General features: G+C 36.3%; 2 protein-coding genes across 6 annotated transcripts in view; both read left to right on the top strand.

Moving 5' to 3' along the window:
- PLEKHH2 (pleckstrin homology, MyTH4 and FERM domain containing H2) overlaps positions 1-1,481 on the top strand; it is a 58,290-nt gene extending 56,809 nt beyond the window's left edge. For all 4 annotated transcript variants that reach the window (XM_064509589.1, XM_026123287.2, XM_064509588.1 and 1 more), the window contains one exon: positions 361-1,481. In XM_064509589.1, the coding sequence (XP_064365659.1) occupies positions 361-543 (183 nt within the window). In that variant the 3' untranslated portion in view covers positions 544-1,481. The remainder of the gene's footprint in view (positions 1-360) is intronic.
- Positions 1,482-5,699: 4,218 nt separating this feature from the next.
- DYNC2LI1 (dynein cytoplasmic 2 light intermediate chain 1) overlaps positions 5,700-27,413 on the top strand; it is a 57,513-nt gene continuing 35,799 nt past the window's right edge. The window contains exons 1-12 of one of the 2 annotated variants that reach the window (XM_064509586.1): positions 5,700-5,843; positions 6,496-6,613; positions 7,876-7,910; positions 8,509-8,578; positions 9,628-9,716; positions 11,916-12,102; positions 14,646-14,714; positions 16,132-16,209; positions 17,398-17,474; positions 17,836-17,906; positions 18,381-18,478; positions 20,991-21,083. In XM_064509586.1, coding sequence (XP_064365656.1) covers positions 5,830-5,843; positions 6,496-6,613; positions 7,876-7,910; positions 8,509-8,578; positions 9,628-9,716; positions 11,916-12,102; positions 14,646-14,714; positions 16,132-16,209; positions 17,398-17,474; positions 17,836-17,906; positions 18,381-18,478; positions 20,991-21,083 — 999 coding nt within the window. In that variant the 5' untranslated portion in view covers positions 5,700-5,829. The remainder of the gene's footprint in view (positions 5,844-6,495; positions 6,614-7,875; positions 7,911-8,508; positions 8,579-9,627; positions 9,717-11,915; positions 12,103-14,645; positions 14,715-16,131; positions 16,210-17,397; positions 17,475-17,835; positions 17,907-18,380; positions 18,479-20,990; positions 21,084-27,413) is intronic. The other variant, XM_064509587.1, reaches the window with a different exon arrangement.

Here is a 27,413-nt window from a genome sequence, read left to right as displayed (position 1 = left end):
GCACTAGATAACTAGAAAAAGTGAGGGAACGCATTGCAAAAGTTTTTTCCAAAGAGCAACATCTTTCGGACTTCAAAATATCTCTCGAAGAAGTGATAGAAGCCACCTGTTTGAATCATTCAAAACTGTGTTAGACAAAGCATCCAGCATGCTGTTGGGAATAACAAATCTTTATTGGCAAGTTGAGATAGAAGAAAGCTCTACTAGGCATTTCCTTTCTCCCTCTCATCACTAATTTAATAAAGTGCAAGTGCTTCTGCAGTTGATGGTGATTGTCACTTGCTGAAAAGTTAGCTATTTTTCCAGCAGTCAAAACACATCACTGTATTTTTCAAAGAGATTTGTATGTTCCTGTTACAGATTCTTGAGATCACTCTACTGATTGCCAGCTATATTAACAACTTTCATCAGCAAAAAGGAGCTGCTCATCATCTCTCTGCTCCAGCACTACTGACACCTCAAAGTGGACAGAAACTCAAGGAAATGGGGAGTCAGCCACTTCTCACAAACAACAGACCAACTAAATGTCCCACTTTGTTATGAAAGGATTAGGTATCGTGATAATGTGCCGTATTTATATGGTTTCTATACTGATTGAACACTTTCTGGTGTGCAAGATATAGCATAAGCAGGTCTATAAACAAAAGAAAGGTGGATAGGTTTACATTCATTTCAGTCATATGTAACAGAAGCCCTTATTCAGTTAAAACCCTGGCCCAACCTGGAATGATGATGATGAGCCCGTTTCTGGATTCTCCTTTATTGCGGGTGGCTTGTCCCTACAGCTCAAAAATAAATGTGCCTGATGCTAGTGATGGGGAAAGGTGGCCTTAGGAACAATTCTATAGGTTTTAGTCATTTTTGAAATGTTTTCTCAGGGACCAAACCATCTTCAACTCTTCAACTCTATTTTTCAAAATTATACAAGTTGTATAACCTTAACTATGAAAAAGAATTTTTGTTTTAAAAGAAAGCTTTAACACAGAAAGTTTTCCATCTCCAGCACCCCTCCTTATTTGCAATACAAGCACCATGGGACTAAAAAGAATGAATTAATTTGTTTCTACATTTTGGGTTTTTTTTAAGACAGAAACACATCCTATAACTATCATAAATCTAAAGTGTATTCTCATGAATACTTTTAGCCTTTGTTGTAAAGCTATTTGCTTGGCAAAACTTCAGCCTTGGCCTGGTTAATTTCTAAATAATCCCTCTCTGCCCTTAGCATTTTGGAAAAATCTAAATTGGACAGGCATTGTATTTAGTATAGTTTTATTAAACAAGAACCCCTACCTAATTTCTTCTTTAACCCAAAATAATAATATAATCCAAATACGAGAATGACTCACAATTCAAAACAAGAACACAGAAAGCCATTGTTTGAATTGCTGTGTGTAATCTTGGAGATATAAGTGACATATAATATCTGATGTGTATAATGTATATACAATGATTCAGAATAATATTTTGTAAAAGTTGTATTTCTTGTTGTTTTCATTGGTATCCATACGTTTCATATTATAATACTAATATGACATTCTTGCACACTGAAGGACATAGTGCTACGACTGTACTGTTGGACCTGGGAACACTTCCCAGTTCCCTTTTTTCTTTGCATCTCCACATTTTAGTTTCTGTGCAAAGAAACCACATCTGTAGGCTTTGAAATGGATCAGGCATCCATTTAGAGCAGTATTAGAGCATACTCTAATAGGTAATTTGGATGCAGCCATACAGGTGATAGTCAAACATAAATCATTGATTTATGCATGTTTCATAATTTCCACTTCTGCACATGCTACTGATCATGGATGTTTTTATCACTTATTAACCTGTTAGCCCTCATATTTTTTTAATTACTTAAAACTGCAGTAATTTCATCACGATGAATTTTAATATCTGAAGGTTGAAAATCTCCTTTGAGATATGGTATTTCATACCTATGCATATGCACATTGAAAGAGGTAAGTAATTTTCAGCAGTTTGCCCTCTATGAAAGGCACAGAACATCTTGCTTGGGAACTGAAATAGATTAGAAGGGATATAGTTGTTTAGAAGAACATATCATTAAAAACTGGAAAGAGAAGTTGAACAAGTCAACAGAGAGTCTTGTGAAAGCTTTCAAAGTCCTGACTCCAGCACCTTTTATGAATGATGCTCAGAGTTCATGCTTTGTCTTGAAAATTACAAGCAAATAGAAATGAGGAAAGAGGTTCCTGATCACGTCCACCCTTCAGAAGTGGTTGTGCCACTAGATCCTTCACCTCTTTCTACAACACAGAGTCAGTAGCAGGAGGCTTACCTCCCAGCGGACAGCAGATCTCCTGTCATCAGCAAGGAAAGCATATGGGAAGCTGCAAGAGGTCCTGGCACCAACTACAGCATCTCTTTGTGCAGTATCCCCTGGTGAAGTGATGCTTGCCAGACAGCAAGATATAATTAGGTTTGGAATCAACATCCCTTTGAGATCAGTAGAGTAGTTAACTTTCAGAGATGTTGTCTTTTGGCTGTTTGCAAATTCAAACAGATGCTACTGCATCAGTTACACTCTGGTCATAGTCAAAAGCTTTTCAACTGGGATGATTAGAAACAAAAACAATCCTCATGTCATCACAAAATCATGACAGAAATCAACCCAGACTACTACACCTAGTAATTATGTTTCAATTTAGATTGGATTGTTTCCTTTTTCTCTGTGTGTTTTTAAATGTTTGGAAAAAAAATTGTAGTTTTATCTTTTACCAAATCAAATGCAAGATAATCCCCATGATAGTATTTCAAATGCTCATCTCTCTTCTGTCTAAAGTGTCCCTAAATAAACTTTATGTTTGCTTCCAACTATCAAGGTAGAAGGCCCTGATAGTGTAGATACATGAAAGGTAAGTGTTAAAAATACAACCTATGAGAGCATAAATATTTCCTAATTGTACAGTTTAAATGAATGATGCAAATCCAGTTTCATTAAAAGGCAAAAAAGAAAAAAGAAAAAAAAAACAGGAGCATATTGCTTGTGATCTTGTTCATGTAATTTTAAAAATCTTCATTAAGTTTAGAGACAATATGATATTTGGCATACACAGCTGATGTGCAGATTTTGAGTCTTTTAAACAGTTTTGATTAACATTTACAGTATTATCAACAGCTGTTTTATAAAGCAGTGTTCTGTCTATGAAGTATAGTACTATGACCTTCCTGCCTGTCTTTGGATAGATCTCTCTAAATATTGCTTTGCTTTTCAGTGTTAAGTTCTTGCTGCTGCAATATATCCCTACAACATAGTACTAGAAGCAATTCATATCTTAGTTTCCCTTTTAATGGCAGCGCTTTACAGACTTACTACCACTTACTGCTGATTATAGGTCACCTTTCTCCCTGGAAAACCACATACCAGAAATGTTGTGTTAATTTCCATGAAGTAAATACACTCAGAATCACAGGTACCAGCATGACCCACTACCTGTACAACACTAAACTGCAAAGTTTCTTTCAGCATCTGGATTGCAAGAATGTGGTTTCCATAGTCTGATGGCCACCTCCTCAAGTAAACATTTCCCTTAAAGTTACCAGTCAACATGGTAAATCTGTTACACACAAGCATATTTAACAGCCCAGCCTGCAAACAGCAGTGCAAGTCTCAGAGGGACTTGCTCCATGTTAAACTAGCTCCAGAGTTACTGAGAAGGTACCACACAACACAAGCCAGCAAAACTGAAAATTTCAAAGACCAGAAAGATAATCTATTCTGCCTTCCTCATCCAGCCTGGACCTCATAAGTGATCCAGATCTCGATCTTAACCTTGAGTCATTCATTCATCAAAACAATTCATGCTGTGCTCCCTGAGCCAAGACTAAAGCCCAGGGAGGAACCAGAGCTTTTTTCTCCCCTTTTGATCTTCAACAGTAATGATGTGATGTGAGCTGCCAAATGAACAACCACCTCTGGGGCTGATGCTGAAGAACTTGCTGTGCTCAAGGCTTGCAGTACCTCAGTCGTAAAAACATCCTTATCATCACACTGATGGGATAGCACTTGCAAGGAACTTCACCTTAGATCATAAACTTCAGAATGTTTTTTGTGCTTGCTTTGAACTAGCAGTCAGTGACAGTGATAGTACACATGGTCAGTGAGTCTGAGATGGCTGAAAGGTCACTGGTAACTCTGTATAAACAATCACATTGATCTGAAAATAAACATGCGGAACACAATGTAAATTAATATATTACTTGAACTTCAGTTTGCCACATCAATTTTTTTGTGTAGCAATGTTAGTAAACAAACTGTTCACTTTTAGAACAAGCAAGAGATAATTACTGCTGTGGTCTAGCAGACAAATGATAAAACCTTGAGTTTTTAATACAGTCAACAAAATTAGTGTTTTTCTGCTGATTTAGATTTAACTTTAATTTTAAAATTATATTTCTTTATAAAAGAAAGCTGGTAGTTATTTGGAGTTACTTGTCAAACTAACACAGTTTTTATAGGTTAGGTCCCGAAGGAGGAAATTCATCCTTGCATAAAAGAATGCACCACTTAAACCTGTAGGCAGAGCTTTAATAGTGCATAGAGCTTAGTGCAATCCAGTAGGTTGAGTTAATTTTAACTAACGTGATTAGCAACTCAGTAATAATGAATTTGGAAGGAAAAGTACAGTACTGGCTCCATACACCAAGATACTGGAAATGCTGCATCAATTTTCATGAAATGAAAGCCCTCAGAAAGGCATCAGCATGACCTGCCACTGTACAGCACTAAACAATAAAGTTTCTTTCAGGATTTTAATTAACAAGACTGTGGTGTCCATAGGGGGGTGGCATGCTTTAGAAGATTCATGTACAGACCTGGAAGTGACATAAGATGGTGGAAAATAATAATGATATAAAGGTTTCTGGAACTGAAACTGAATGATTATGCAAGTTAAACATAAAAACTTAGCAAAACCTTTTTTTACCAAAAAGGTATTTCTTAGGGTCTGTCTCTTGCTACAAAAGCCACCTTTCGGGAAGGGAGGAGAAAGTTCTGATGAATTCTGGGCTAATCGTTATGAATGAGACCACTTCCCCAGTGTTGATAAAACAGATAGAGATGATTTTACTTAGGTTTCTCTGTCTCGAGCCTCTCAAGACCCAAAGCAGGTACTCAGCTGCAGAAGGCAGCTCTGGCCCCACAGGTCAGCTGTAATTGATCTGGGTTTCGGTTTGCCTCCCTGACCTCAGACACCCTTTGACTCGGCTGGTCGGGTTCATCCCCTCCCTGGATCCCTTGCCTAGGACGGTCATCCTGTAATTTTTAAGTGCACCAGGTTCGATCCCTTTAAATTCCTTTATTTTAATGCGATCCTCACATCATCTTTGAATTTCATCTTTAATAGATCTTACTTGAAATACTCTCTCTCTACACCTGTTTTTATACCTCTTACAGGAAGACTATCGGTTGTTAAGTTTTACTTTTATCTGCTTCCCATAGCTGGTTGGCATCAGAGTTGATTTGTACGCCCCAGCAACCGGAAGGTAACTGGTCGTACAGTGGATGAGGGGGGGAGGGGGCGCTCCAGTGTTGACACAGTTACTGTGGGGATCACGAGTTTAACTATTGGAAGCAAATGCCTGTGTAAGCCTAGGTAAAATATTTAACAGAAAACATGCAACACTTGGCATTTATTCATCCCCGAGGGCGGTGAGGGAGGGGGGATGCCAACGGCGCCGCCGCCATCGCCCGGACCGGAAGAGTCCGCACAGCCCTTTCCGCCCCGGCCCGCGGGACTCCACGTCCCGGCGTGCCCTGCGCGGTCCCCATGGCGACGGGGAGCCGGGCCCCAGCGCCGAGGAGCGATGCCCACGGGCAGGTAACGGGGCGCCCGCCGAGGGGGCCCGGCAGCTGGCCCGGCTCCCCTGGCCCCGCTGCCGTGGGGGCGCGGAGGCGGCTGGGGAGGGCGGGGTGCTAGAGGAGGGAGGTGTAAAGGGGCCGTTTCGGCCGTTGCTCCTGGCCGCGACCCCAAGGAGCTGGAGGGGGGGGGGCCGGGCGGCTCCGAGAGACCCCTCCGGCTGCCGCGGCCGCCAGGAGAGGCCCCAGGGCCCCGCAGCGGCTTCCCGGGACACCGGGGGCTCCTCCGGGCAGACCCTCGGGTCGCTGAGGGGCGACCTGCTGCGCCCCCGGCCGCCTGGAAGCGGAGGAGGTGGCGCGCCGGCTTTCACGGCACGGTGCGGCTCCTTCATGGTTAGGAAACCTTGTGAAGGTGACCTAAACACGCTCAAAGCAAAGTCACCGCTCGCATAGCCGGTACTTACTCTGCCTGCTCCGCGAGGGATTAGACAAGCAATTTTATTTAACATGGTTCCGTTTTAAAAAAAGTAAAATAAAACTCTGACAAGCAGAGGGAATGTGTTGTGAAAAGAGGGAAAAAAAACACAATACCTGTCATTTATCCATTTAGATCTTTTCAGGAAATGTCTTGGGTTAATTACTTTTCTCTGATGGCATCTCGTTTTTCCCTCTAGTGATACTTTATGGGATATTGCTATAGCGGAAGTGGAGAAAAGAGAAAACCCTGAAGGCGATGGCAAGGGTGTGGAAATTTCGGAAAAATCCATATTATTTATGGGAAACAAAAATGGGGTAATGCTAAATACTCTATGATTATGTGCTTTCTTTGAACACAGTTTATGTCACGGAAAATACCTGAAAAACATATGCTTCACTTAATTCTCAGTACGGACAAAATACTGTGCACTCTGATTCTGCGGAGACTTGGTATTCATGTGCAGAACAACTAGATGTTGTTGCAATTCAGAAGCTCAAGTTTATGCTTTGGAAAGCTAAAGCTCCAACCATTCTGAGCAACGATGTGGTAGTTCTTGGGGTTTGGCTTCACTGATTTTTGTAAAAGCAGCAGCCAGGAATATAATACTGCACTCTCTAATTCTTTGACATGTTGTCACTAAATTTCCCCTTGCAAAGGTTTAATTGGTAACAAGCTAGTTTAGGTGCATGGATACCAGTTGTATTGTAAATAGAAGCCCCAACATCCTGCTGAAAATTGTGCCTGTACTGATACCACATAAATTTGAAAATGCATTGTAAGTGACTGCAGGCTCATGCTCACACGTGCCCAAGGTTGCATTGTCCCATAACCTTCATCATTAGTAATTTCTTATTTTTTTCTGTTAGCATTTCTTTGAAATACAGATAAGGAAATATGTGCCTTTTTATAGAAGTGAATCATATTTTAAAGAATATAATTTTTTTTACTTTAGAGGGATTGATATATGTACAACCTCTGAGCTGCAATTTTAAAAGTAATTTTTAAAGAGAAAGTACAAGGACTTTTCAGGTTTACATGAAATTCATTGATTTTTGAGGTAGGAAAGGAAACAGGAGGGAAACTACAAGTGCTAGCCCCTTTAAGTGACACTGTCCTTAGTGTCTGAATTTTACCTGAATTCAGTGTAAAGACCTCTTTTGGGTGGGGGGGATGTTTTGGTGTATTTTAAGCATTCTTTTAATTTCCATCTAACCAATAATAATTTAAGCAAAGCTAGTGGAAACCAATTATTAGATCAACATATTATTAACAATGAAAAATGGTTGAACAGTTTAATGGAGCTGGCCAGGTTGATCACTAATGTCTAAATTTACATTCACTGTTACTATATGTGTCATCTCCACTACTTTATAATTACAGTAATGGTAGTGTAACTGCATTCTGACAGAAAGTTGGCAGTTAAATTTCCACTAATAAGGCTATAAACAACTAAATGAGTTTACACTTTTCAGATACTTTATTACTAGAACGTTAGAAGAATGAGTTGCATTTAACTATACAACTTTTATATTTTAATGATATTATAGTAGCATTCTTCTTTGTTTTTAATTTCCAGGGAAAAACTACTATAATACTGAGGTGTCTTGACAGGTATGTGTTAAATTTGTTAATGTTTTTTTCAACTAAATACTCAAATGCAGATCATCATAAAGGGTGTTATAAGAAACAGCTGCCCGTAAAAGAGAAATGGTTAAAATATTGGTAACAAGTACACTTAGCCTTGTAATCTATGCAATTATTTGCCAGGGTTTGATAATGGTATTTAAGCTTTTACGTTCTTATTTTATTAAAGTCAATTGGATAATCTTTGCAGAATTTTACATAAATAATTATATTGTGTGATCATTCATGATATGTGTGTACATATGTTTTCTGTGACCCTTTGATCAGATATGGATAAAATTATTCCTCTTTATTGCCGCCTGTCACCTGACCCTTTCAGTCCTCCTCTCCGAGAGATATCGGATGGCCATCTATTCACATTGGTGCTGCTTTTTCTTCTGTCTCTAACAACATCTAACGAACTGAGACCTGTTGTCTTAACATGTCTTAAAATGCACTCTCTATATTGCTGTTGCTAAGCCAAATTCTGTACTGACTGATAAGTAGAATTTAGTAACAGTAGAACTAACTTTACTTGTTCTAAATGTTTTTAGAAGATCTTGACAAAATCATTTTTCTTGGATAGGGAAGAGATTCCAAAACCAACGTTAGCCTTGGAATATACTTTTGGAAGAAGAGTAAGGAGACACAATACAGTGAGTACTCAGAAAGTTAAATGTAGTATGTCTGTATAATCCTTTTTCTTTTTTCTTCTTCTTCTTTTTGGTAAACTTTGAGGGTTTTTTTAGCTTATTGATTTATTTGTGAAACAAATGGGATTTTTTGAATTTCACTTTAGAAAAATTAGCTAGCTTAATTTTATATTTTAATGTTTTAGTATGTTTTTCCTTTTCACTAAAATGCATTAGATCAGACCAAAGTATAACACAAAGCTATCAGTTTCATTTATAAACACTACCTTGTTTGTAGTGTCTGAGTGCTTTTATTTTCCTATTGTAAGATGATACATAGTTTTGCTTTGGATGCAGGTGTTCAACTTTGTCTTTAACATCTAAAATGAGTATAAACCAATGAAGATACTTTACAACCAGGTTTATGAGAGAGAGACTCATCTTAGGGGATGTTAAATCATAATTTAATCTTGGGGGTAAGTGCTAATATTGCTAACTTCTGCAGTGCAGATTATATTAATATAAATATTGAACCAATTCCCATCACTGCACGACACTGCCTAGCAATAATAACTATTGCTGTTTTATTACTGAAGCAGGGAGTGGAAGATCCGACTCTGTCAGAAAGATAAAAATCATTTATAACCTTTCCCAGAAACTAAAAGGGAAGATAAGATGCATTACTTTTCCAGTTGCAAACTTCTCAAAATGCCTTAGTCTGATACTTTCTCTTGAGTAGCAATAAACAAAAACAAAAGGAAGAGAACCTGAATTTTTGTTTAACATTAATCACACTGCTTTTTGGCTTTTTTATTTTAAAGTAGTGATTTTATCAAGGTAGTCACAAGCTTGCCAGGAGTCTTTCATAACTGTTATATGGGATTTCTTGAACGTGTCCTTTTTTTTTTTTCTTTTGGCATTTTTTGGTTTGTTTTTCTTCAGGAAAAAAAACTAATGAAATAATACAGTTTTGAGTTACTTGCGTGTAAAAGCCAATTTTACCAGCATCAAGATCTTCTCTTGGTGTTGCATGGAAATGCACATTTCTAATGCAAAGAAACTCTCTTTTGCAGCCTAAAGATGTAGCTCATTTTTGGGAACTAGGTGGTGGAACCTCATTGGTGGAACTCATTCGAATACCAATCACTAGCAGCAACATAAGGTAAGCGCTTAATATTAAAATAACAAAGTCAATCTCAGCTTTCATTTAAACAGAAGTAAATCTCTAGACCTTCCATTGTGGAAAACTTTCAAAACACAAGATAAAACTTTTGTGAATTTCCTAAAAATCGTGGTAATACCACTGATACTCTGACCTTTCTTTTCCTGATCCTCTTCTAATAAGCTAAATTCTTAGCAATCTCCAAACACAAGAGAAAGCAGTACCATGAAGGAAGTGGGCTGGCTTTAAGTAGATGGTACAAGAGATAAAAACAAAGAGAAGACTTAGTCTCTTTTTATGGTCAGTGGAAGAGCAGAAAAAGCAGCTTGAGGGCATATCAGAGATAAAATCTGACTTCCCACTTCCTTATACAGTCTCTCTGTGGAGAGTTTTTTCAGGGTGGAGGGCAAGACAAGGACTATAAGGAGAAAATACTGTGGATTTTGGAAAGAAGTGGAGTGGCCATCTGATGAAAAGATCACACAAGAGAAGGGAGATGATGTTTCTGAGACTAAAACTATGAAAAAAAAAAAAATGAAGAAAAAAGGAGAGTGAATTAGAAAATAAATAATCCAGAGTAGTCCAGAGAATAATCCAGAAAAGAGTAAAGGTATCATGGGGAGAAGAAAGTTGATGCTGTTTGCCTAAAGAAAAGAGAAGGTGATGGGGGGGGGGGGGCATTTTGTGTTTTCTTTCTAGTTAGGGGAAAAAAGAGTTGAAGGGGGGAACAGGATGAAAAAAAAACCCCATATTTTACATTTATATTCTGATGCATTGCTTTATTCATTTGGTAGTGAGCTGTAATTTCTGTAGAAAATAATGGGAAGGCTGCCGTTTTTATCACCTACATTTGCTGCTGTACTGGCTACTGAGATAATGTTATTTAATGAGAGTAATAGATAAGGAAAAAAGAAACACTTCTTGTTGCCAGAATCACTTGGTGAGCTGGAGGGAAAAATCAGCTAACGTTGTTCAGCCACTGTGTGAATGAACTTAACTGAGCTCCAGCTCCATCAGTCTTCTCTTTTTCTCTCCTTTTTACTGATAAGGAATATTCTGATATGGATGATCTTAAAGAACAGTGTTATTATCCCATCACAGAACCTTAAGACCGTCTGTTTTTGAAAGGCAATATTTTAACATACCACACAGAAATTTTTCCATTTCAGTAAAGGGGTTTTTACTGTTTTTCTTATCTGCCTGTAATTAAGGAATTTGCTTATTTAAAAGTTCCATGAACTGTATCTAGTTTCACCAAGAGACTTTTTAATAGTTTTTTGGCTTTTTTTTCTTTTTTTTTTTTTCTTTTTTTTTTTTTTTTGCATTCTAAAGTGAAATTGGACATTTATTTTGCTTTGTAGTGTTTCTGATATGACTCTGCTTTGGAATCCACTTTTTCGAAGTCAGGGTGGAACATGAAAGAACCATTGTGTCCAGTCAGTTTGCTGCATTTGCAATGTTCTGCTTCACAGTTGCATTTTAATGTTGGTGGAACTTTGGGTTTTTTGGGGAGGGAGGGGGAGGGAAAAGAGTTTATATGCAAGAATTTCCTGTCATAGTCCACCCTGAAAAGCCTGGTAGCTGGTATGTATGTTTTGAGTACTCGGACTTCTTCCCTTCCTGATCTGTCTTTCAGAAGACTTTCTCATACACTTATTTAAGGTTCCAACTAATCGGTACAGCAATCCACAACACAGAATAGTGCCCGTTACCAGCTTTTTCTATTTCATATTACAAAAGAATAACCAAAGTATAGAACTTTATAAGATGTACATGGTTAGGAAGGATCCTGATGTTTGCTAACATTGCTTCAACTGGGAGGGATACATGGTACTGTTAGACTGAAGGAGCTAGATGGGCTGAGGACGTTGTAAATTCTACTGCTTTGAAACAAAATCTCCAGAAATTGTTTGGTACATATAAACATATATACACACTTATGTACATAAGCAATCTCCAAAAACTTTATGATGGGAAGTTGCCAAAGTAATAGTTCTGAACAAGAGACGATGAATAGGTTTCCTCAGAGCTCAGGGTATCGTTAAAAGCTGTCTCCCTTTGCTTTAATATTTAATCTTAGCACTCACATTTCATGTCTTTTGTTTTCAGCCTTTTTAGTAAAGGTATGGTTGTATACAAAAATGCTAACAGTCTTATGTGCCAAAGATTTTACCAAATAATGCCTTTTCTTTTTAATAGGGCATTTGCTATAGTTCTTGTATTGGATCTGTCCAAACCTAACGAACTCTGGACTACTATGGAAAGTCTTCTGCAGGTCACCAGGAACCATGTGAACAAAATTCTAACCAAACTGGGAAAGACAAATCCTGAAGTAGCTACTGAAATTAAACAGAGGATGTGGAACAATCTACAGAAGGATCATCCAGTAAGTTACTTCTAATATTTTCTCCAGATGTCACAGGCCTTTATACAGTTAAAGATAATGCGTTTGAAAATCGTAAACAACTCTTTTAGATTTTTATGCATGACTGAAAATCCATTTGATGTAGATGAACCTGTTCACTGGAAAATTATAGCAATTTAATAAAAATTCAATAAGAGCAGAAACAAGGAAAGAAGGTTTCTTATATCTTTTTGTTAGATATCTAATGTGATTGTTATGGCATGTTACACCAATCAAAAGAAATAGTTTTAGAGTAGCAGTTTGCTTTTTTCCCCCCTCATCTCTTTTTAAATGAAGATGAAAACTAGAATGTACAAAAGTCATCTAGCAAGAGACTAGCTGAAGGTACAAATTTAAGCAAAGAATATAGTTATAACAGCCATCAACATGACTATATACTTTGCATTTATTTAAATGTCTATCACAAACTCAATGCCTTTTGATAATCTGACAACTAATTAAATTATAAAGTTTCAGAAATGTTAACATCAGTTCTTTAAACATAATTGCTAACTAAATCTCTGGAAAAGCTAAACTAGATTATGCGCAATAGAAATGAAAAGGCATTGTGCTTTAAACCTCTACAAATGTTGTGTATATATAATGCATAAATAGGTATTCAGCAGTTCAAGGACTTGGAACAGAAGTCTAGTTACTCTAACTTCTATAATATGCCGCAATACTGCAAACGCTTATATAGCTCAAATATTGTAAAGTAATTCATATTTTTAAGAAAGCAACATATGCAACAGTCAGTAGATTTAGAGGATAGAATTCCAGTTCTGCTGGATTATGATTTTGTTTTTTTACTTTTAGAGAAGGTAGTTCACAAAAAGAATATGCCTTCAAACACACATGAACATAAATCATGACCATAATATCAGGGTTACGTATTGGGCTTTCCGTATCTGAAAACCACCAACTTCTTTCAATAAATAAAAAATAAGTAACACTATTAATTGTTAAGAAGAAAAGGCTTTTTATACCTGCCCTGTAGAGGACATAATTATATATTCTGAACTAGCATTTCTGTTCAGCCTTCGTTATGGAAAACAGAAGGGAGGACAAACACAATATTATGTTACTGCTGGTTTCTCTTTAAACTTTCATCATTGTTTGAGAAAAAAATAATGTCCCTTTTGTAGGAGGAAATACTGTCTTTTATAGTCAAAAAAGTAACTGACGGTTTAAGGAAATTTTTATCTGTCATTTTGTAGCTGAAGATATTTTTATGATTAAGAGGAATTGATGAGGTTCAGAGAGCTTTTTTTTTTTTTTTTTTTTTTTTTTTTTCTCTTTTTTTAATGACTAGGTGTATTCCATTATACTGCATAAGGATTTTTTGGCTATAATGGTAAAGCATAAATATATCACAGGCAAACTTTCTTTAGAAAGGCTGAATGCACCTAAAGTATTCCGTAATCAAAAGTTGAAAGGCCAGACGAATAGAGGTCAGTATGCCTGTTTTAATGTTTCTGATGTTTTTCTGAATTACTTCTTAGTTAAGAAACTAGCTCTTCCCTCCCCCTCCCCCCCCCTTTTTTTTTTCAGTTCTGTACCCCCAGTTTTAAGTGCAGATAATATTGCTGAAAGGTTTTGCTTTGGCAGTGTATGAATGAAGCCACTATTTTTCCTCTCAAAGTACAGGATTTTCAGTTTTTGTAGCTTCTTGCCAATATGCTGAGAGTCATTTAACTTGTATGCAAAGTAACCAGCTTTAGGAGAGAACAGTTAGGTCAACCTCTGTTACAACGTAGATCTTTTCCACTCTGCTGCAGTGAAGGGAGCTTCACTAAACTGTTATGAACACCTGACCACTAGAGCTGACATGAGAGGATAGTTTAGTGTCATGTGGATTTCTGGAAAATCTGCCAGATAACTTGAGAATTATTGTATTGTGTTTATTAAAACTTGTGTCTGAAGTTAACCCTTTAACAGTTAAATCTACATCCTAGAGCTGTTTTCTTCCACTGATTCTTATCTACACTTTAGCAGTCATCAGGTGGTGATTTCCTCTCTCTGCTGATATCAAAGTTTTAATTTTTAAGAGTTTGGGGAACATGGTGTGGGAAGGACAAATGTGTGACCCAAGCAAATCATTCTGTTTAAATTTCTTCAGCTTGTGTCAGCATTACTTTGGGTGTGACGCACAGAGGGAAACATGTCAGAGAGCCAGTTATGCTAATCCAAACTGGCAACTGCTCTGAGAGGGAGAGTATATGCTTCCGTTCCCTGGCCCTCCTCTAATGTTAGAGATGTAGTATATAGTGCAGGAGCCCATTCTATCAGTTTAATGCTGATGAGTATTCTGACTGCTCAAAGGGATTATGCCCTGACCAATTCTGAAGAAACTGAGAAAACTGTAGAGTTTGGTATGGATATTAAATTAAAGTTATGTATCTAATTTAAGGTTTTGAAAAAATAAGCCTTGTCTTCTGGGAATTAATCTTAGAGCCTTTCCTTTAACTGTCACAATCTTCTACACTGTTCTTGCACTGCTTAACTATAATATATCTGTTTAATAGGATTATGAGTTAGTTGATCCTTTTCCATTACCTCTGGTGATAATTGGAAGCAAATATGATATTTTTCATGTAAGTAATATTTTATATTTATAATGAAAAGATTCCTGGTAAAGATTCTACGTTATAATAAAATCTTGGTAACATAATGGTAATCATTTGACCAAAAATATGACCAGTCAGCCTTCTACCACAAAAAAATCTTTCCATCCAATGGCATTATGGGAGACATGCTGTCATTCCTTCACAGAATACTCCCAAATAAATGATTTCTATGATACACTTGAAAAGTTTTTAGATAGAAGTAGCTGCAGAACAAGGAGGGAAGCAAGAAGACATCATGTTGATCCCTTTCGTGTATAATGAGAGAAATCCAACTCCATCTGTCCCTTCTGGCTGAGGCTGTATCTGTATGGTAATGAACGATGGGCATTTCTCAGGTCAGCTGGTCACAATTTTTGGTGGTTGTGGTAGCAAGAACAGTAAACTATTATTTCATTCTCAAATTTGCCTTTTTCTTTTTTTTTTTTTTTTTTAAAAGTACTTATTTTACCATTTTTTACAGACTAGTGAGTAATTGCATCTTTTAGGGGGGTGGTTGGGGAGAAGGAAGAAATATCAGAGAGTAGTACTGCTGGATTCCCTCCCAGTTTTTTAAAATCCAAACAAATGTGTACTTAATTTTCAAGTAGCACATGATCATGAGAAACTAGAAGAGCATATTTGATTTTAGCTGCCTTGTTGGCAGCTTGTGCTTCTCTAAATGACAACATAGTGCTTTGATACTAGGCTGAGTCTTTGAGTTACTTAATTTGTATTAATAAAGTACTGGGCTTTCTTTCATACTGGGGCTTTATGCTGAGCCACGAGCCTTTTAAAAATCAGTAACTCTCTTGTAATAAACACAGGATAAAAGCCTCATTCCATTGGCATCTGTGGACAGAATCTTTTGGGCTTCATTGGGACCAGGTTTTCATTCACTTTGTCCAGGGAAGGCCATCTATATGATCTTATATTAAAGAAATATTGATTAAAAGATATTTTGATGCACCTTTCAAATCTTGCAACTATTACAATTTAGAAAGCCTATAGCCAAAGGTTACTGAAAACCAAATATTTTGACAAAAAGAAAAAAAAATCCTTATTCTAGTAGGCAGTATTTCTACTTCTAAAAAATTTAAAACAAAAGAGAATCAAAACTAATTGGAAATTGAATACACATTCCCAATTAAGAAACTTTTTCTGGAATAATATACTGCCTGAATTAGGCTGTCTCTGTAAAAGAGAAACAAAGGGAAATTGTGACATTTCTTTTCAATCAGAGTAGGCTGTTACTGATTCTGTCTGAAGATATAATTATGCTGACAGCTGAACGCCTCGTATATTGTAGCCTAAGTGCATTGCAGTTTAGATAAAAAATTGAAAAGTTCTGGCTGCAATATCTTGGTTTTTGTTTCTTACACATACATTCCAATATCAACTTTTTCAGGAGTTTGACTCTGAAATGAGGAAAATAATAAGCAAGACGCTTCGCTTTGTTTCACATTATTATGGAGCATCATTAGTGGTATGTATATTTGCTTTTTAACTAAGGAAAGGAAAAGATGAGCAATGTTTATGCCATGAAATAATATGTTGAAAAATAGAAATATAAAACTCCTAGAGCAAATAGGATGTAATTGGTCTTACAGTAGCTCTCCATAAGCTGATTTCTCAAATGGGTTGCAGGTACTGCCAGAAGATGGATGAATATGCCCTAAGAATAAGCAAACTACATAATTCCCAGTACCAGCATAAGCTAAATAAAAATGGTTACCTGTTAGTCAGCTCAGTTCCCCAACTTAATTCACTGCACAGCTGGACAAAAGCTTTTGCTGGTACATGAAAGCAGGAGGAAAAAGCAATTGTCCTAGATAGAAGTAGAGAACTGGCCCATTTGGTAGTTGTATGAACTTATGTCTAGTGATCAGACTTCTGTAGATCTAAAATCGTGGATCGAAGGGCATGTCTTTCCAGCAGTTTAAGAATACTCACCTGAAGTATGACTGTAAGGCCAGATATCTTGCAGTTTTAAGAGGACTTTAAGTGACAGATTTTTATTCTGCTTTATGGCATGTGAATTCTTCTTTTGCGCACTGAGAATACAATCATATTGATCTTTAAAAATTTAAACATTATTTTAACAGTAAATTTTACAGTAAGTTTTAATTTAAACAGTATTTAAACAATATTTTAATTAAAAAAGAAAAACTGGGAGCTTAATACTCCTCTTTGGATACTAAATCCTGATTCCCATTGAAATGAGTGGGAGAAGCTTCATTTCCTTCACTAGGGATCTAACTTGGTTCTCAAAGACATGAATGTGTTAAGGTAGAAGAGCCCTTAGAGAGGAATAAGCATGCTGCTTGAGAACATATTCTGTGAGCTCGTTTCTGAGAAATCTGTACCAATTCTGCCTCTGACTATCAAGCTACTTTTATGATGTGTGAACACTTTCATAGTTGTTGATTACATCTCTAAATGTTCACGATACTGTGGATAATTTTTAATGTAGTTTAAAATCTTAACTCATTAGTCTCAAGCAAAAAAATTGTTAGTTATTTTTATCCTAGTGAATCCAGTGAACATACACTAAATTTATTGAGGTCAGGAACTAGCCAGGGTATCTTTGTAATCCTCTGTGCAGATGACATAACGTGTAATATTTCTCTGATGGAAGATCATAAAGTATATTTTATTTTCTGAATTCATTTAGTTTACCAGTAAATCTGAGGCTCTCCTGCAGAAAGCCCGTGTTCTTATTAATAACTTGGCATTTGGCTTCGATAAAAGGTAATATAATGTTTGTCCTACTATTAAATGACTTGCCCAGAGTTTAAAATTACTTAATAAAACTATTTTAGTCACCCAAACTCTTTTTTCAAGAATAGCATCTCTGCAAGATTCTTGTTCATGCAGTTTTACTCCTGCATCTCAGCTGCATGTCTCTTTGCACCAGGCAGCAATAACTCTTTATTTTGATCCCAAAACTGACTGAGTAGAAACATGGTCACTGATACAATTGAATAGATTTTTATTTAGATATATTTGTGTACAGAGCCCAATAACAGTCTTAGTCTTGGCTAGAATAATGTAATTTTTTTAGTTGATTGCTAAACGTTCACTTGATTCTTTTTTTTTCCCCTCTGTTTAGTAAATCTGTATCAGTAGACCATAGCAGACCTCTGTTTATACCAGCAGGCCTGGATTCGCTGAACCAGATAGGTTAGTACCTTTCCTGTTCATTGTGTTTGTGTCTTAAATTGATTATGAAAATTAAAAAAAAAAAAATTAAACAGATAAAAGATCAATTTAAATTTTAGCAGATGATTTAATATTAACCAGATACTTATCAGTATCAGTTTTAACTGATCATTGAAGCAAATGGCTTAGAAAGTTTAAAATGAAGATTCAGTATTAATATTATTGAGAATTACCTTCGCAGTTTTGCTAGGTATTTTAATAAAGTATTGGTACTACTTCAAATAATAAGATAAGGGCAAGCTTTGATCTTAAAATATAATATGCAATAGTAACACAATCTGTTTTATGGTAGGAGATCAGTGCTTTTTCAAGGCTCGTAGCACTTTGTTGAAGATAAAATATTAAATTAGATGGACCATTGTCCAAAATTATTTGATAATTCATGTTGTTATGACAATATACGTGTATTATTTTGTGCTCTGCTGTAATCCTTAGGACCACCACCTGCATCTGATAGCGATATTGGAAAACTGCGTGCAAATACGCCATTGGAACTGTGGAAAAAAGTATTTGAGAAAACATTTCCTCCCACGGTACGTATTTAAGTGTCTGATGCACAGCTTTTGTCTTAGAATAGTAGTAATATTACTACTACTTTTTGTCCTTCAAGTCTAGTGACTGGAATTTCAGTCTCTTGGAAAACCATTTAGCAGTTCTGTTTCTTCCAACCTCTTTAATTCATAAATTTAAAAATTACATGTTTTTATATAGTGGTGCTTTGATTTTTAGCTTCCAAATCTTCAGTCATCTTCCTACATTTAGAAATAAGAAAAGTATCGATGCTATAACCCTCTATTTTTTCCAAAGTAATACCACTGCCTTTCATGTTATTGAGAGAGAACCTATACTCAGTTTTTTTGGAACTTTATAAGGCAACATGTGCCCTAATGCCTAAACCAGATGCCAGTGATGTTTCAAGAGGAGAACTCTTCCTGGCTGCAGCAAGCTGCTGATGATCCTTATTCTCCTAGGGCATGAGGCTTTGAATCAGGCCAGTGTGCTAGAGTTCCTTACCAAAATCTGTAATTTTGCTGTGGGAACTCTGAGAGAAGTGTTTGTATTAGCAAGGTAATGAGAATCACTTGGCACCTCCAAAGTGATAAATCTTGCACATACTTCAGAAATTTCTAGTCCCAAAAGGTAAAAACCCAAATACTCCTTTTGAATGGAAGAAATTGCTGCTGGTATTGCTCTTTGACTTCAGCAAATACAGCCTGGCATTTTTTCCTTCTGTGCTAGACTGCCTCAGTTCTTTATTCCTGTCCATTTCCTACCCTACAGCTTGTCTGGGCAGGCAAGAAAATCAGTTAGGGCTATGAAACTGTGCCTCATATTACATTGCGCAAACTGGGCTTCTTCTAGTTTTTAGTCTATGGTCTCCAGTCTTTTATGTGGGAAAGGGTTTTAGTGCACCTTTTCCTGTTCACTTGCCTGTTGTATATTAAAGCCTACAAATTATTTCAAGTGATTTTTGACCAGAATAAATCATCACCAAGATGCCATTTGCAATACAGTGTGCCTTAAGATGATAAAGACTAAACTTTACTTTTCAAAAACTATATTTTTTGATGTAACTTTTGCTCATAACCTTTTAAATATATACATATAGTCTCCAGAATCCCCCCAAAAGAGCTGGTAGTAATTACTAGACTTGGGTTTTGAGTTGGACAATATGTGTACATTACTGGAAAGCCTTCAGTGCTCCTAACCATAGAAACAGATACATTAATTATTTAAACTGTATTTTTCAAGTACATCAGAGAGCTTGGTTCTGACTGCAATTTTAATACTATTCTAGTTATTCAGGTCTGTAGTTATATCTAACTGCCAGAAAATGACAGATTTATCATCTGACTTCATTAGCTAATTATTTCTGGCAACGAGGATGGTTAGTGCAATGCACTTATATCTTTGTGCTGTGATATGGAACCTCAGCAGGTGCAGTGTCAAGTTAGGCACCATTCCCTGTTCTTTTCTGTAATAGTCCTTATGTCCTATTATGGGAAGGTAGGGACATGATAAAACCCAACTCCATTTGCAGAGCAGATATTTGCATGTGAGCACTGAGAGCAGGGCTTATGGATGAGGAACATGCCTAAAGAATGGGATAACTCAGAATAACAGTCCCTTACTCAGCAAAGGGAAGCATCTGGCCTTTTAGAGTGCACAGCTTACGCAGACATTTTCATATGTGTCTGAATCTTTGCAAGCTGCCTCAGTGGTGTTCTTTGGAAATCATCCACAGAGCAACTAGGTCTCCCTCAAAAAGGTCTCTAGGAGTATTTGGAAAGAAAGTACCAAACTAATTTAAAGATTTGCCAAGTAGATTCTTCCATATTGGGTCCAAAACATGCTCTAAATTTCAAGTTGGTTTAATGCATTGGGAATTTCTTTTTCATCCATTGGTCTAATAAGAATTATAATTCTGCTTTATTTTATTCCATAATTTGTATGATTGACTTCTTGCTATTTTCTGTTTATGAGTAACGAGAATTATGCAGCACAATGTAAACAATTCTTACGTGATAATTTTCCTTTCTATTAGCATATTTTCTTCTTTAGAATTAAACTTAAATTTATGGCTGCCTTAAGGTTAGTAAATGTAATTAAAGGTACTTGGCAAAAAGATAATAAAAGAAGTGTTTCTCAGATATTGAACTAATACTTCTGTTGGCCTGAACTGAAGCATAATCTTGAGCATTAAAGCCTCTAGTAGGAGCAACACTTGGCTGTGTCGAAATGTCATGAGCTGGAAAGAATATTTTCTTTTTGAGGAGAGAAGCTGCTAATAAGCAACTACCAAATAAGAATATTTTCTTTTCTTTGAGATCTAACTGCATTATTACTTTCTTATTGTATTACCAGTCCAAGATAATATATTTTTTATCTAATCTGTGTCCAATAACAAAAAAACTTCCATAAACGCAGGATTTTAATACTTCTGTATTATAAGCCAGATGCTTCCGTTAGACTCTACCATATGGCATCATCTTGTTGAAGGAATAGAAGTTTAAATTTGATTTGTGTTTTTTATTTTTATTTTAGAGTTCCTGCGATTTACAGTATACCAAGGACCCTGCACAGGATTTACAATATGCTGAGTATGAAGTTGATGTCATGAGAGCTCAGAAAAAACAGGTATGTGGATTGTTTTCCAATTGCTGTTCATCCAGTCTGTTATTCCAGAACCACCACCATTGCTGAAGTAATTGTAGGATATACCTGTAGCACCCTTATTGCCTTTAAGTAACTTGAATTCAAGAACTGTATTCAATTTGGGGGGTTTCTTTGGTTTGGGTTTTTTCTGATTGGTAAACATTTAGCAGGAGGAACAGTGTTAGACATGAAAGTTTTGGTTCTGTGATTTCTTTGGAAATGAAGGATGTGAATTTTCCCTCTAGCTCTCTTCCAGGATTATTTCACTAAAATAATCTCACCATCCATACTGAAGCTAAGCTGTGAAGGTTTCTTGACAGAAGTTTCTCTCTTTCTCCACCTTGTATTCATTTGGGAGTTAGTTAGCAGTAAGTCTAGGGAATAGTATCAAGGTTTGCAGTGGGAGTGTTTATGCTTCTCCCCCCCCTTCAAAACTTTTGTTTAAACGGGAGTTTATGAAAGGTACTGAGATGATAATCTTGCTGACTAAAGTTTGTAGTTTATGGACATTTTGTTTTAAAAATACAGTGAACAGAATTATTCCACAAAGTAGTATTTGACTTAACCCCTGAATTCTGAGAAGTACCTTTAGAGGAGAAAGGATCATGTAATTTTTCGTATTCATTTCATAGTGCTTCTGAATTTGCCAAAATATTTGTGGTGAACTAATTTTACGTTAAAAGTCCATGGAGAAGTAGACTGAGGTTAGAATGCATTAATAATGTAAAAGAATAAAGCAATTACAAGAATCTCCTGCAGCCCTTGAACTTATATTGCCTGTAATAGCCTGTTAATGTAGTCATCAGTTTTAAATGTCTGTTATATCAAGAGCAGTGTTATAAATTATTAAAGCACTCCCATTTATGAAGCACATTGGCTTTGGAATTTATAATGTAACTCATATTCAGTATACCTGTTTGTTATTATTAGATAATAGTTACATCTTGCAAAACAAGATACTGGTGTTGATTTGAATCATGCAGAGAATTATTAATTTTCTGTTTTCAAACAAAAGAGACAGGCTTTTAGAACACTAATCTGTTCAAGGGCTTTGGAAACCAGTGTAGCTTCTTTTAGTTGGGCTATCACAAGTAATCTGGGCTTTAAAGAGAAAATTACTTTTGTTATCTGCCACTATTTTCTAAACTTCTCTATCCTGAAGTTCAATTATTACAAGATTATTTGCATATTATTAAAATGTTTTATACTCTTAGAATTTCATTCAATTTGGAACACACGAAGATAACAATATGCATCTACAAGAAAAGAATTCTGCAGTTAGTGATTCTTGAAATGTTGTTGGATTTCCCATAATTATGTGAAAAGGATACAAAAATCCTATTTTAAGAGTGACGGTTTAAGTGCATCATAAGTCTAACATTCTTTTTAGAGTCATATATGCTATTTGTTGTTTAGGAGGAACACTATATTAAAATGTTTAATATGCAGTGTGTTGCTAATGAAATCATGGGACATAATGCGAAGTGAAAGTTGCATATAATTATGGTGCATATTCTAAAAACATTTAAGTGCATGTTATCGTTCTCTTGGTTACTTCCATTTGATTACTATGCCACGTTGGACTCTAGGTGCTAACCAGTTTGCTCATTTATCTCAAAGATAAGCTTTAAAGGAAAAATAAATACAAAATCATAGCAATAGGACACAAAATATAGCATCTGTCAGTATGTTTGGTACTAGAACTAGAATACCTAATGAAGTGTCAGTCTTGATCAGGACTGCTAAATAATACTGTAATAAATGTATAGATGGATAAGACAATACAAAGTTTCATAAAATTAGGGCTGTTTCTCTCTTGCTTCACTCTTCTGTAGAGCCTTTCAGTGTCCTGGTATTTGGTATAGCCGGTCTCAGAATGGATCCTTGTACTTTGGATAATATATTCTTATTTCCAGGGACTTCCAAGTCTGTATACTTGTTTGAAGGGTTTGTCTGCAGATAGCATTTGTAGAGAAATAATGTGTCTTTTCATGGTTAGCTAAGATTATTTGTAACATAGAATCTGCTTAGAGAAGGAAACATTTCAGCAAAATAAAAGGTTCAATTCTTGAGTATAAAATTAGAGAATAGCCACAAAGAAAAGTACAGAAAAAAGAGACTAGCTGGCATAATCTCATGTACAAGCTGTCAGAATTTATCTGAGAGACTTTCTGGGTGTGGAAATTAGGGTCCAGCTCATCAGCAATCCGCCACAAGAGTGTTCTCTTTTAGATCAGATTATTTTGCCTCATCAGTATGTTCAAACTGTGAGACTACCACCTTATTCCCAGACTTTCTTGCTCTGGAAAACTCTCTGAGGCTACCATTTCTTCACCATACCTTTGTTCAAGATAGAGCACCTATTTGTTTGTCGACTGTGTCTTTTCAGAATTCTTTTTATAATTCTTATCCAACAAATCTACTACTTGCAGATTTATATCAATTATTGCTGTTGAAATTGCTTGCTGCTTTTTGGTTCTCCAGAATTAATCTCAACATGTTAGTCCCATACAGCACCTGGGACCTTTTTAGAATTTGCATTTTTAGTGTGTTTCTTAACTAGCACAGGCTCTCCAGACTTACTGGATTTCCTGATCTTCACTGGGCTTTCAAGATTCAAACAATACATTTATTTTACATATTCATTAAACTGTAAACTTGTAGCTTGCTGTTGACACTTCATACAGCATACTAATAAAACAAGATGGTGAACTTGTAATTAAATCACTTGGACCATTTCTCTCCATTTTATTCTAATTTTTCAGCTTTTGATGCTTTAAGGTTGTCTGACACGCTAATTTAGTCAGTTGCATCTTTATTATCAGACTTGAATATTTGAGTCTCTGCAAATTTCACTTTAGGTACACATATCACTCGAGTAAGAGTGCAAAATTTTAAAATAACATTGTCAGAGCTGCAGATGCACCACCTGCATCCATGAACACCTGTGAGTGCATAGAAGTCTTGTTCCTCTCTTAGTTCCTTCTAAATGTTTCCAGCAGTGAGATGGCACAAGTGTCTGCTCTGTTTCCTTTAGAAATGCTCTATACCACAAAGGTAAGTACTCCAAATGTCTTTTGAAGGGTTTCTGTTTGTTTCAGGTCTTAGCTATCCTGTTATGCCTTCTACTGCTAACTAGTAGTCAAAATAGGTGCGTGGACCTTTCTTGTTTGGACATTAGACTGCAGCTTCATTCACTGAAGCAAAGCTAACCTCAAGCTCAAAAAATTTGATAACCCGTCCCAATCAGATATTCAAGAAATCAGTGTCATGCAGTGCCAAAGTTCACACCAACAGGTCCTTGTCACACAAAGGTATTACATTAGGGATTGGTGCCAGTTTTAGCTGAGGTCTAACACCATAAAGTATACTTCACCCTCCCCACCTCCACTGCTAGAAAAAAAAATAGGCTAGATGCCTGGTGCAGCTTGGTGTTAGCTTGAAAGCAGGAATAGAAGCATATCACAAAGAACTGGCTTGTAAGAGAGAGAAGAAAAGAAAGAGCGGGGGTGGGGGGGAAAAGGACTTCTCAAATGGAATCAGCTGTACTCACAGTAATGTTAAAAATATATCCTGTCACCAGTCCTTTCATCAGCCATGCAAACACCAAACTTGTCTATCTGTAGCTTATGCTGCTGATGGATATTCTTTGAGATTCTGGCTTGAAGACAGCTGCTGTCACTCACAAAATGAATGACACGCATTTCCTCTCTTGAGGAACTATACTCCTGTTTCCCCTGAGTCACATATCCATGTCATTCTCAACTAGAAGTCAGGTCAACCTACTGTCATGTCTTCAACTGTCATTTGGGCTCCATCAGTATCTGGTTGTGATTGGGACTGGGCTGGCCAACAGCGTGAGAGCCAGCCATACCTGTACAGCGTACTTCTCTGTCATGAACATGCTGCAGAACTTCAGGAGAGAGAACTTTCTCACATTCAACAGCATAGAAGATATTCTGTCAGTGACCTCCTTGGTCAGGTGATACTGGGCAGAGAAGAATGGCAGGCACCTTGGCATGGCTAAAAGAGGAGGAAAAGTCCCAGTCTTCCTAAATAACTTTTTCTCCGCAATATGAATTTTACTCAGGCACCAAGAATAAGCTTTCTTGTTATCACATGTCCATCGTTTTTTTCAGAAGTTGATTTTAAAGTTGTTTTAAAAGCAGTCTTAGAACATTATTATTATTAAACTCCCTACTGAAGTTTAGGTGCCTAAGATTTTTTTTTTATATGTACTTTTTCAGTACTTGTTTCTTTTGACCCTGTTCCACAAGTATTCTCACAGGTTGCCTTAGTGCTAGCTAAAACAGAAGAGAGGCTATCTTCATTCTGCTTTCAGATCTTCTTTTACTAGTGCCCTAAAGCAAGAAGAAGGAAGAAATGGTCTAATGGGGGGGGGGGGGGGTGAGAAGGAGAAAGAAATAGGAAGAGGGAAGGGAGAATCACAGTGTTATAGGAGAGAACTGGTAGACATGAGCAGGAGGAGTAATGGGAAACCTGAAACTTAAGTAAAATGAGTTTGGATAGAAATACATGAAAGAGTAGCTGAGTTAGATAGGATGGATCCAGGGGGTGATGGGGGGAGGGAAGGGGCAGATACAGGCTTTGTAGAGAGGTAGGTGGAGACAGAATGGTATAAATGTACTCTTAAGACCTGGATCTGAATACATGAGTTAAGTCTCTGCTGATAATAAATGAATACTGTAGTATCCACTGAATGAGTGTGTCCCATGGCTGAATGACTTACTTGACCTTTTATTTCTGCTAGTTAAAATCAACTCTCAGAGATCTTATGCCACAGTTTGAGAGCAAGTTCAGTAAGAAACTGAATAAAAAGAAAGTTAGTCACAATGCCAGTCCCTCAGAATTGAAGAAATGCAACAATTAAGGCTTTTCCTGCAATCTTAATTTTTCCTCCTTGTTTGTAGATGTTATGATACTGTCTTTAATTACATGATCATATACTATTTTCCTGATGTCTCATTCAATTGTTCAGTATTTCTTTTCATCATCCTTATTCTTTGTGTACCGTATTTCTCAACCTGCCATTCAGACACTTCAGTGAACACAAAAGTATTAATTTTTTTCCTAAGAAAGTGTGGTAATGTTATCTTATCTGAGTGCCTCACAAACATCAGTTAAGTCTTTCTTCCTAATGTCTTTATAAGATTAGGTGTGATCTTCCCCATTTGACAGTTGAAGAATTTACAGAAACACTGAAATACAGAAGCATTACGGTAAAAAAAAAAAAAAAAAAAAAAAAAAAAAAACTGCTTACTTTATGCCAGTCAGAAGGTATGGCAAGAAGGTATGTTTTTTCAAAAGGGTCTTTAAGGGAAAATTGAAAGATTTTTTTTTTCATTACATTTCTGACTTGCAACTTGCATGGATTTATTTTACTTTTTATTTTACACCAAAACTAAAGAAATAAACCTTCCCAACAATATTTCCGCCCTGTCCAATGAATCACTGCATTTGTTAAAGATGATATTTTGCTAGGTTTCTTCCCATTTCATCCTCCTTTTTGCTTTCATTTACTATTGATTAAATGTAGTCTTACTCTGGTATGTCTTCAAAATATTTCTCATTTTGTTCTGTACTTCTCTATGTAGTGGGAATAGCTAAATAATTTTAATATATGCTGTATTTTTGATACTTTGCAGTTGTGTATTGTTTTGAACTGTCTTTACGTTGACTGACCTAGCTAGCTAAAATTACAGCAAAAAAAATGCTGTTAAATTATCTCTTATCGCTGCTAAATTATGCCTCTTTCTTGAGACAGCTTATTCAGCCTTATTCTATAAGGCTAATATTTTAGATAACACCTTTAGACATGACCCACAGCATTGTCTTCATATGTAAAAGTTCATTGTCTAGTTTCACCTCTTTCTGTAACCTTTAAAAAATTATTGGAATGGAAATTATTAGCTTAGCATAAATCAGAATACATGTGCTTCTTAAAACACTGCAGTATGCTTTCTATTCCTAACTGTTGGCAAATTTCCAACAGTTCAGTATGTTCCAAAAATCATAATTACTTTATATTAATAATAAGGGAGTGAAAATATTGAGTAAAGACTACCTTACAGGTGGAAGAGTTCAGTAGTACTAGAGTTGTATTTAATAATGCAACTTACTAGATTTAGCTTGGATACACTATGTTCTGTATTAGTTGTCTACGAATTACTTAACTGTAAAACCAGATTCCTGCTAGCATTGTGAAGAATATGCACTAATCAAAAATCCTCTTATTGCTTATAAACCTGTGATGCTTTCTGAAAATTCTGCGCTACTGAGGAAGCTGTTGAA

This window comes from Dromaius novaehollandiae, chromosome 3, assembly GCF_036370855.1.
Source record: "Dromaius novaehollandiae isolate bDroNov1 chromosome 3, bDroNov1.hap1, whole genome shotgun sequence".
NCBI lineage: Eukaryota > Metazoa > Chordata > Aves > Casuariiformes > Dromaiidae > Dromaius > Dromaius novaehollandiae.
Note: the sequence above shows the minus strand (reverse complement) of the source record. Positions and strands in the feature narration are given on the sequence as shown.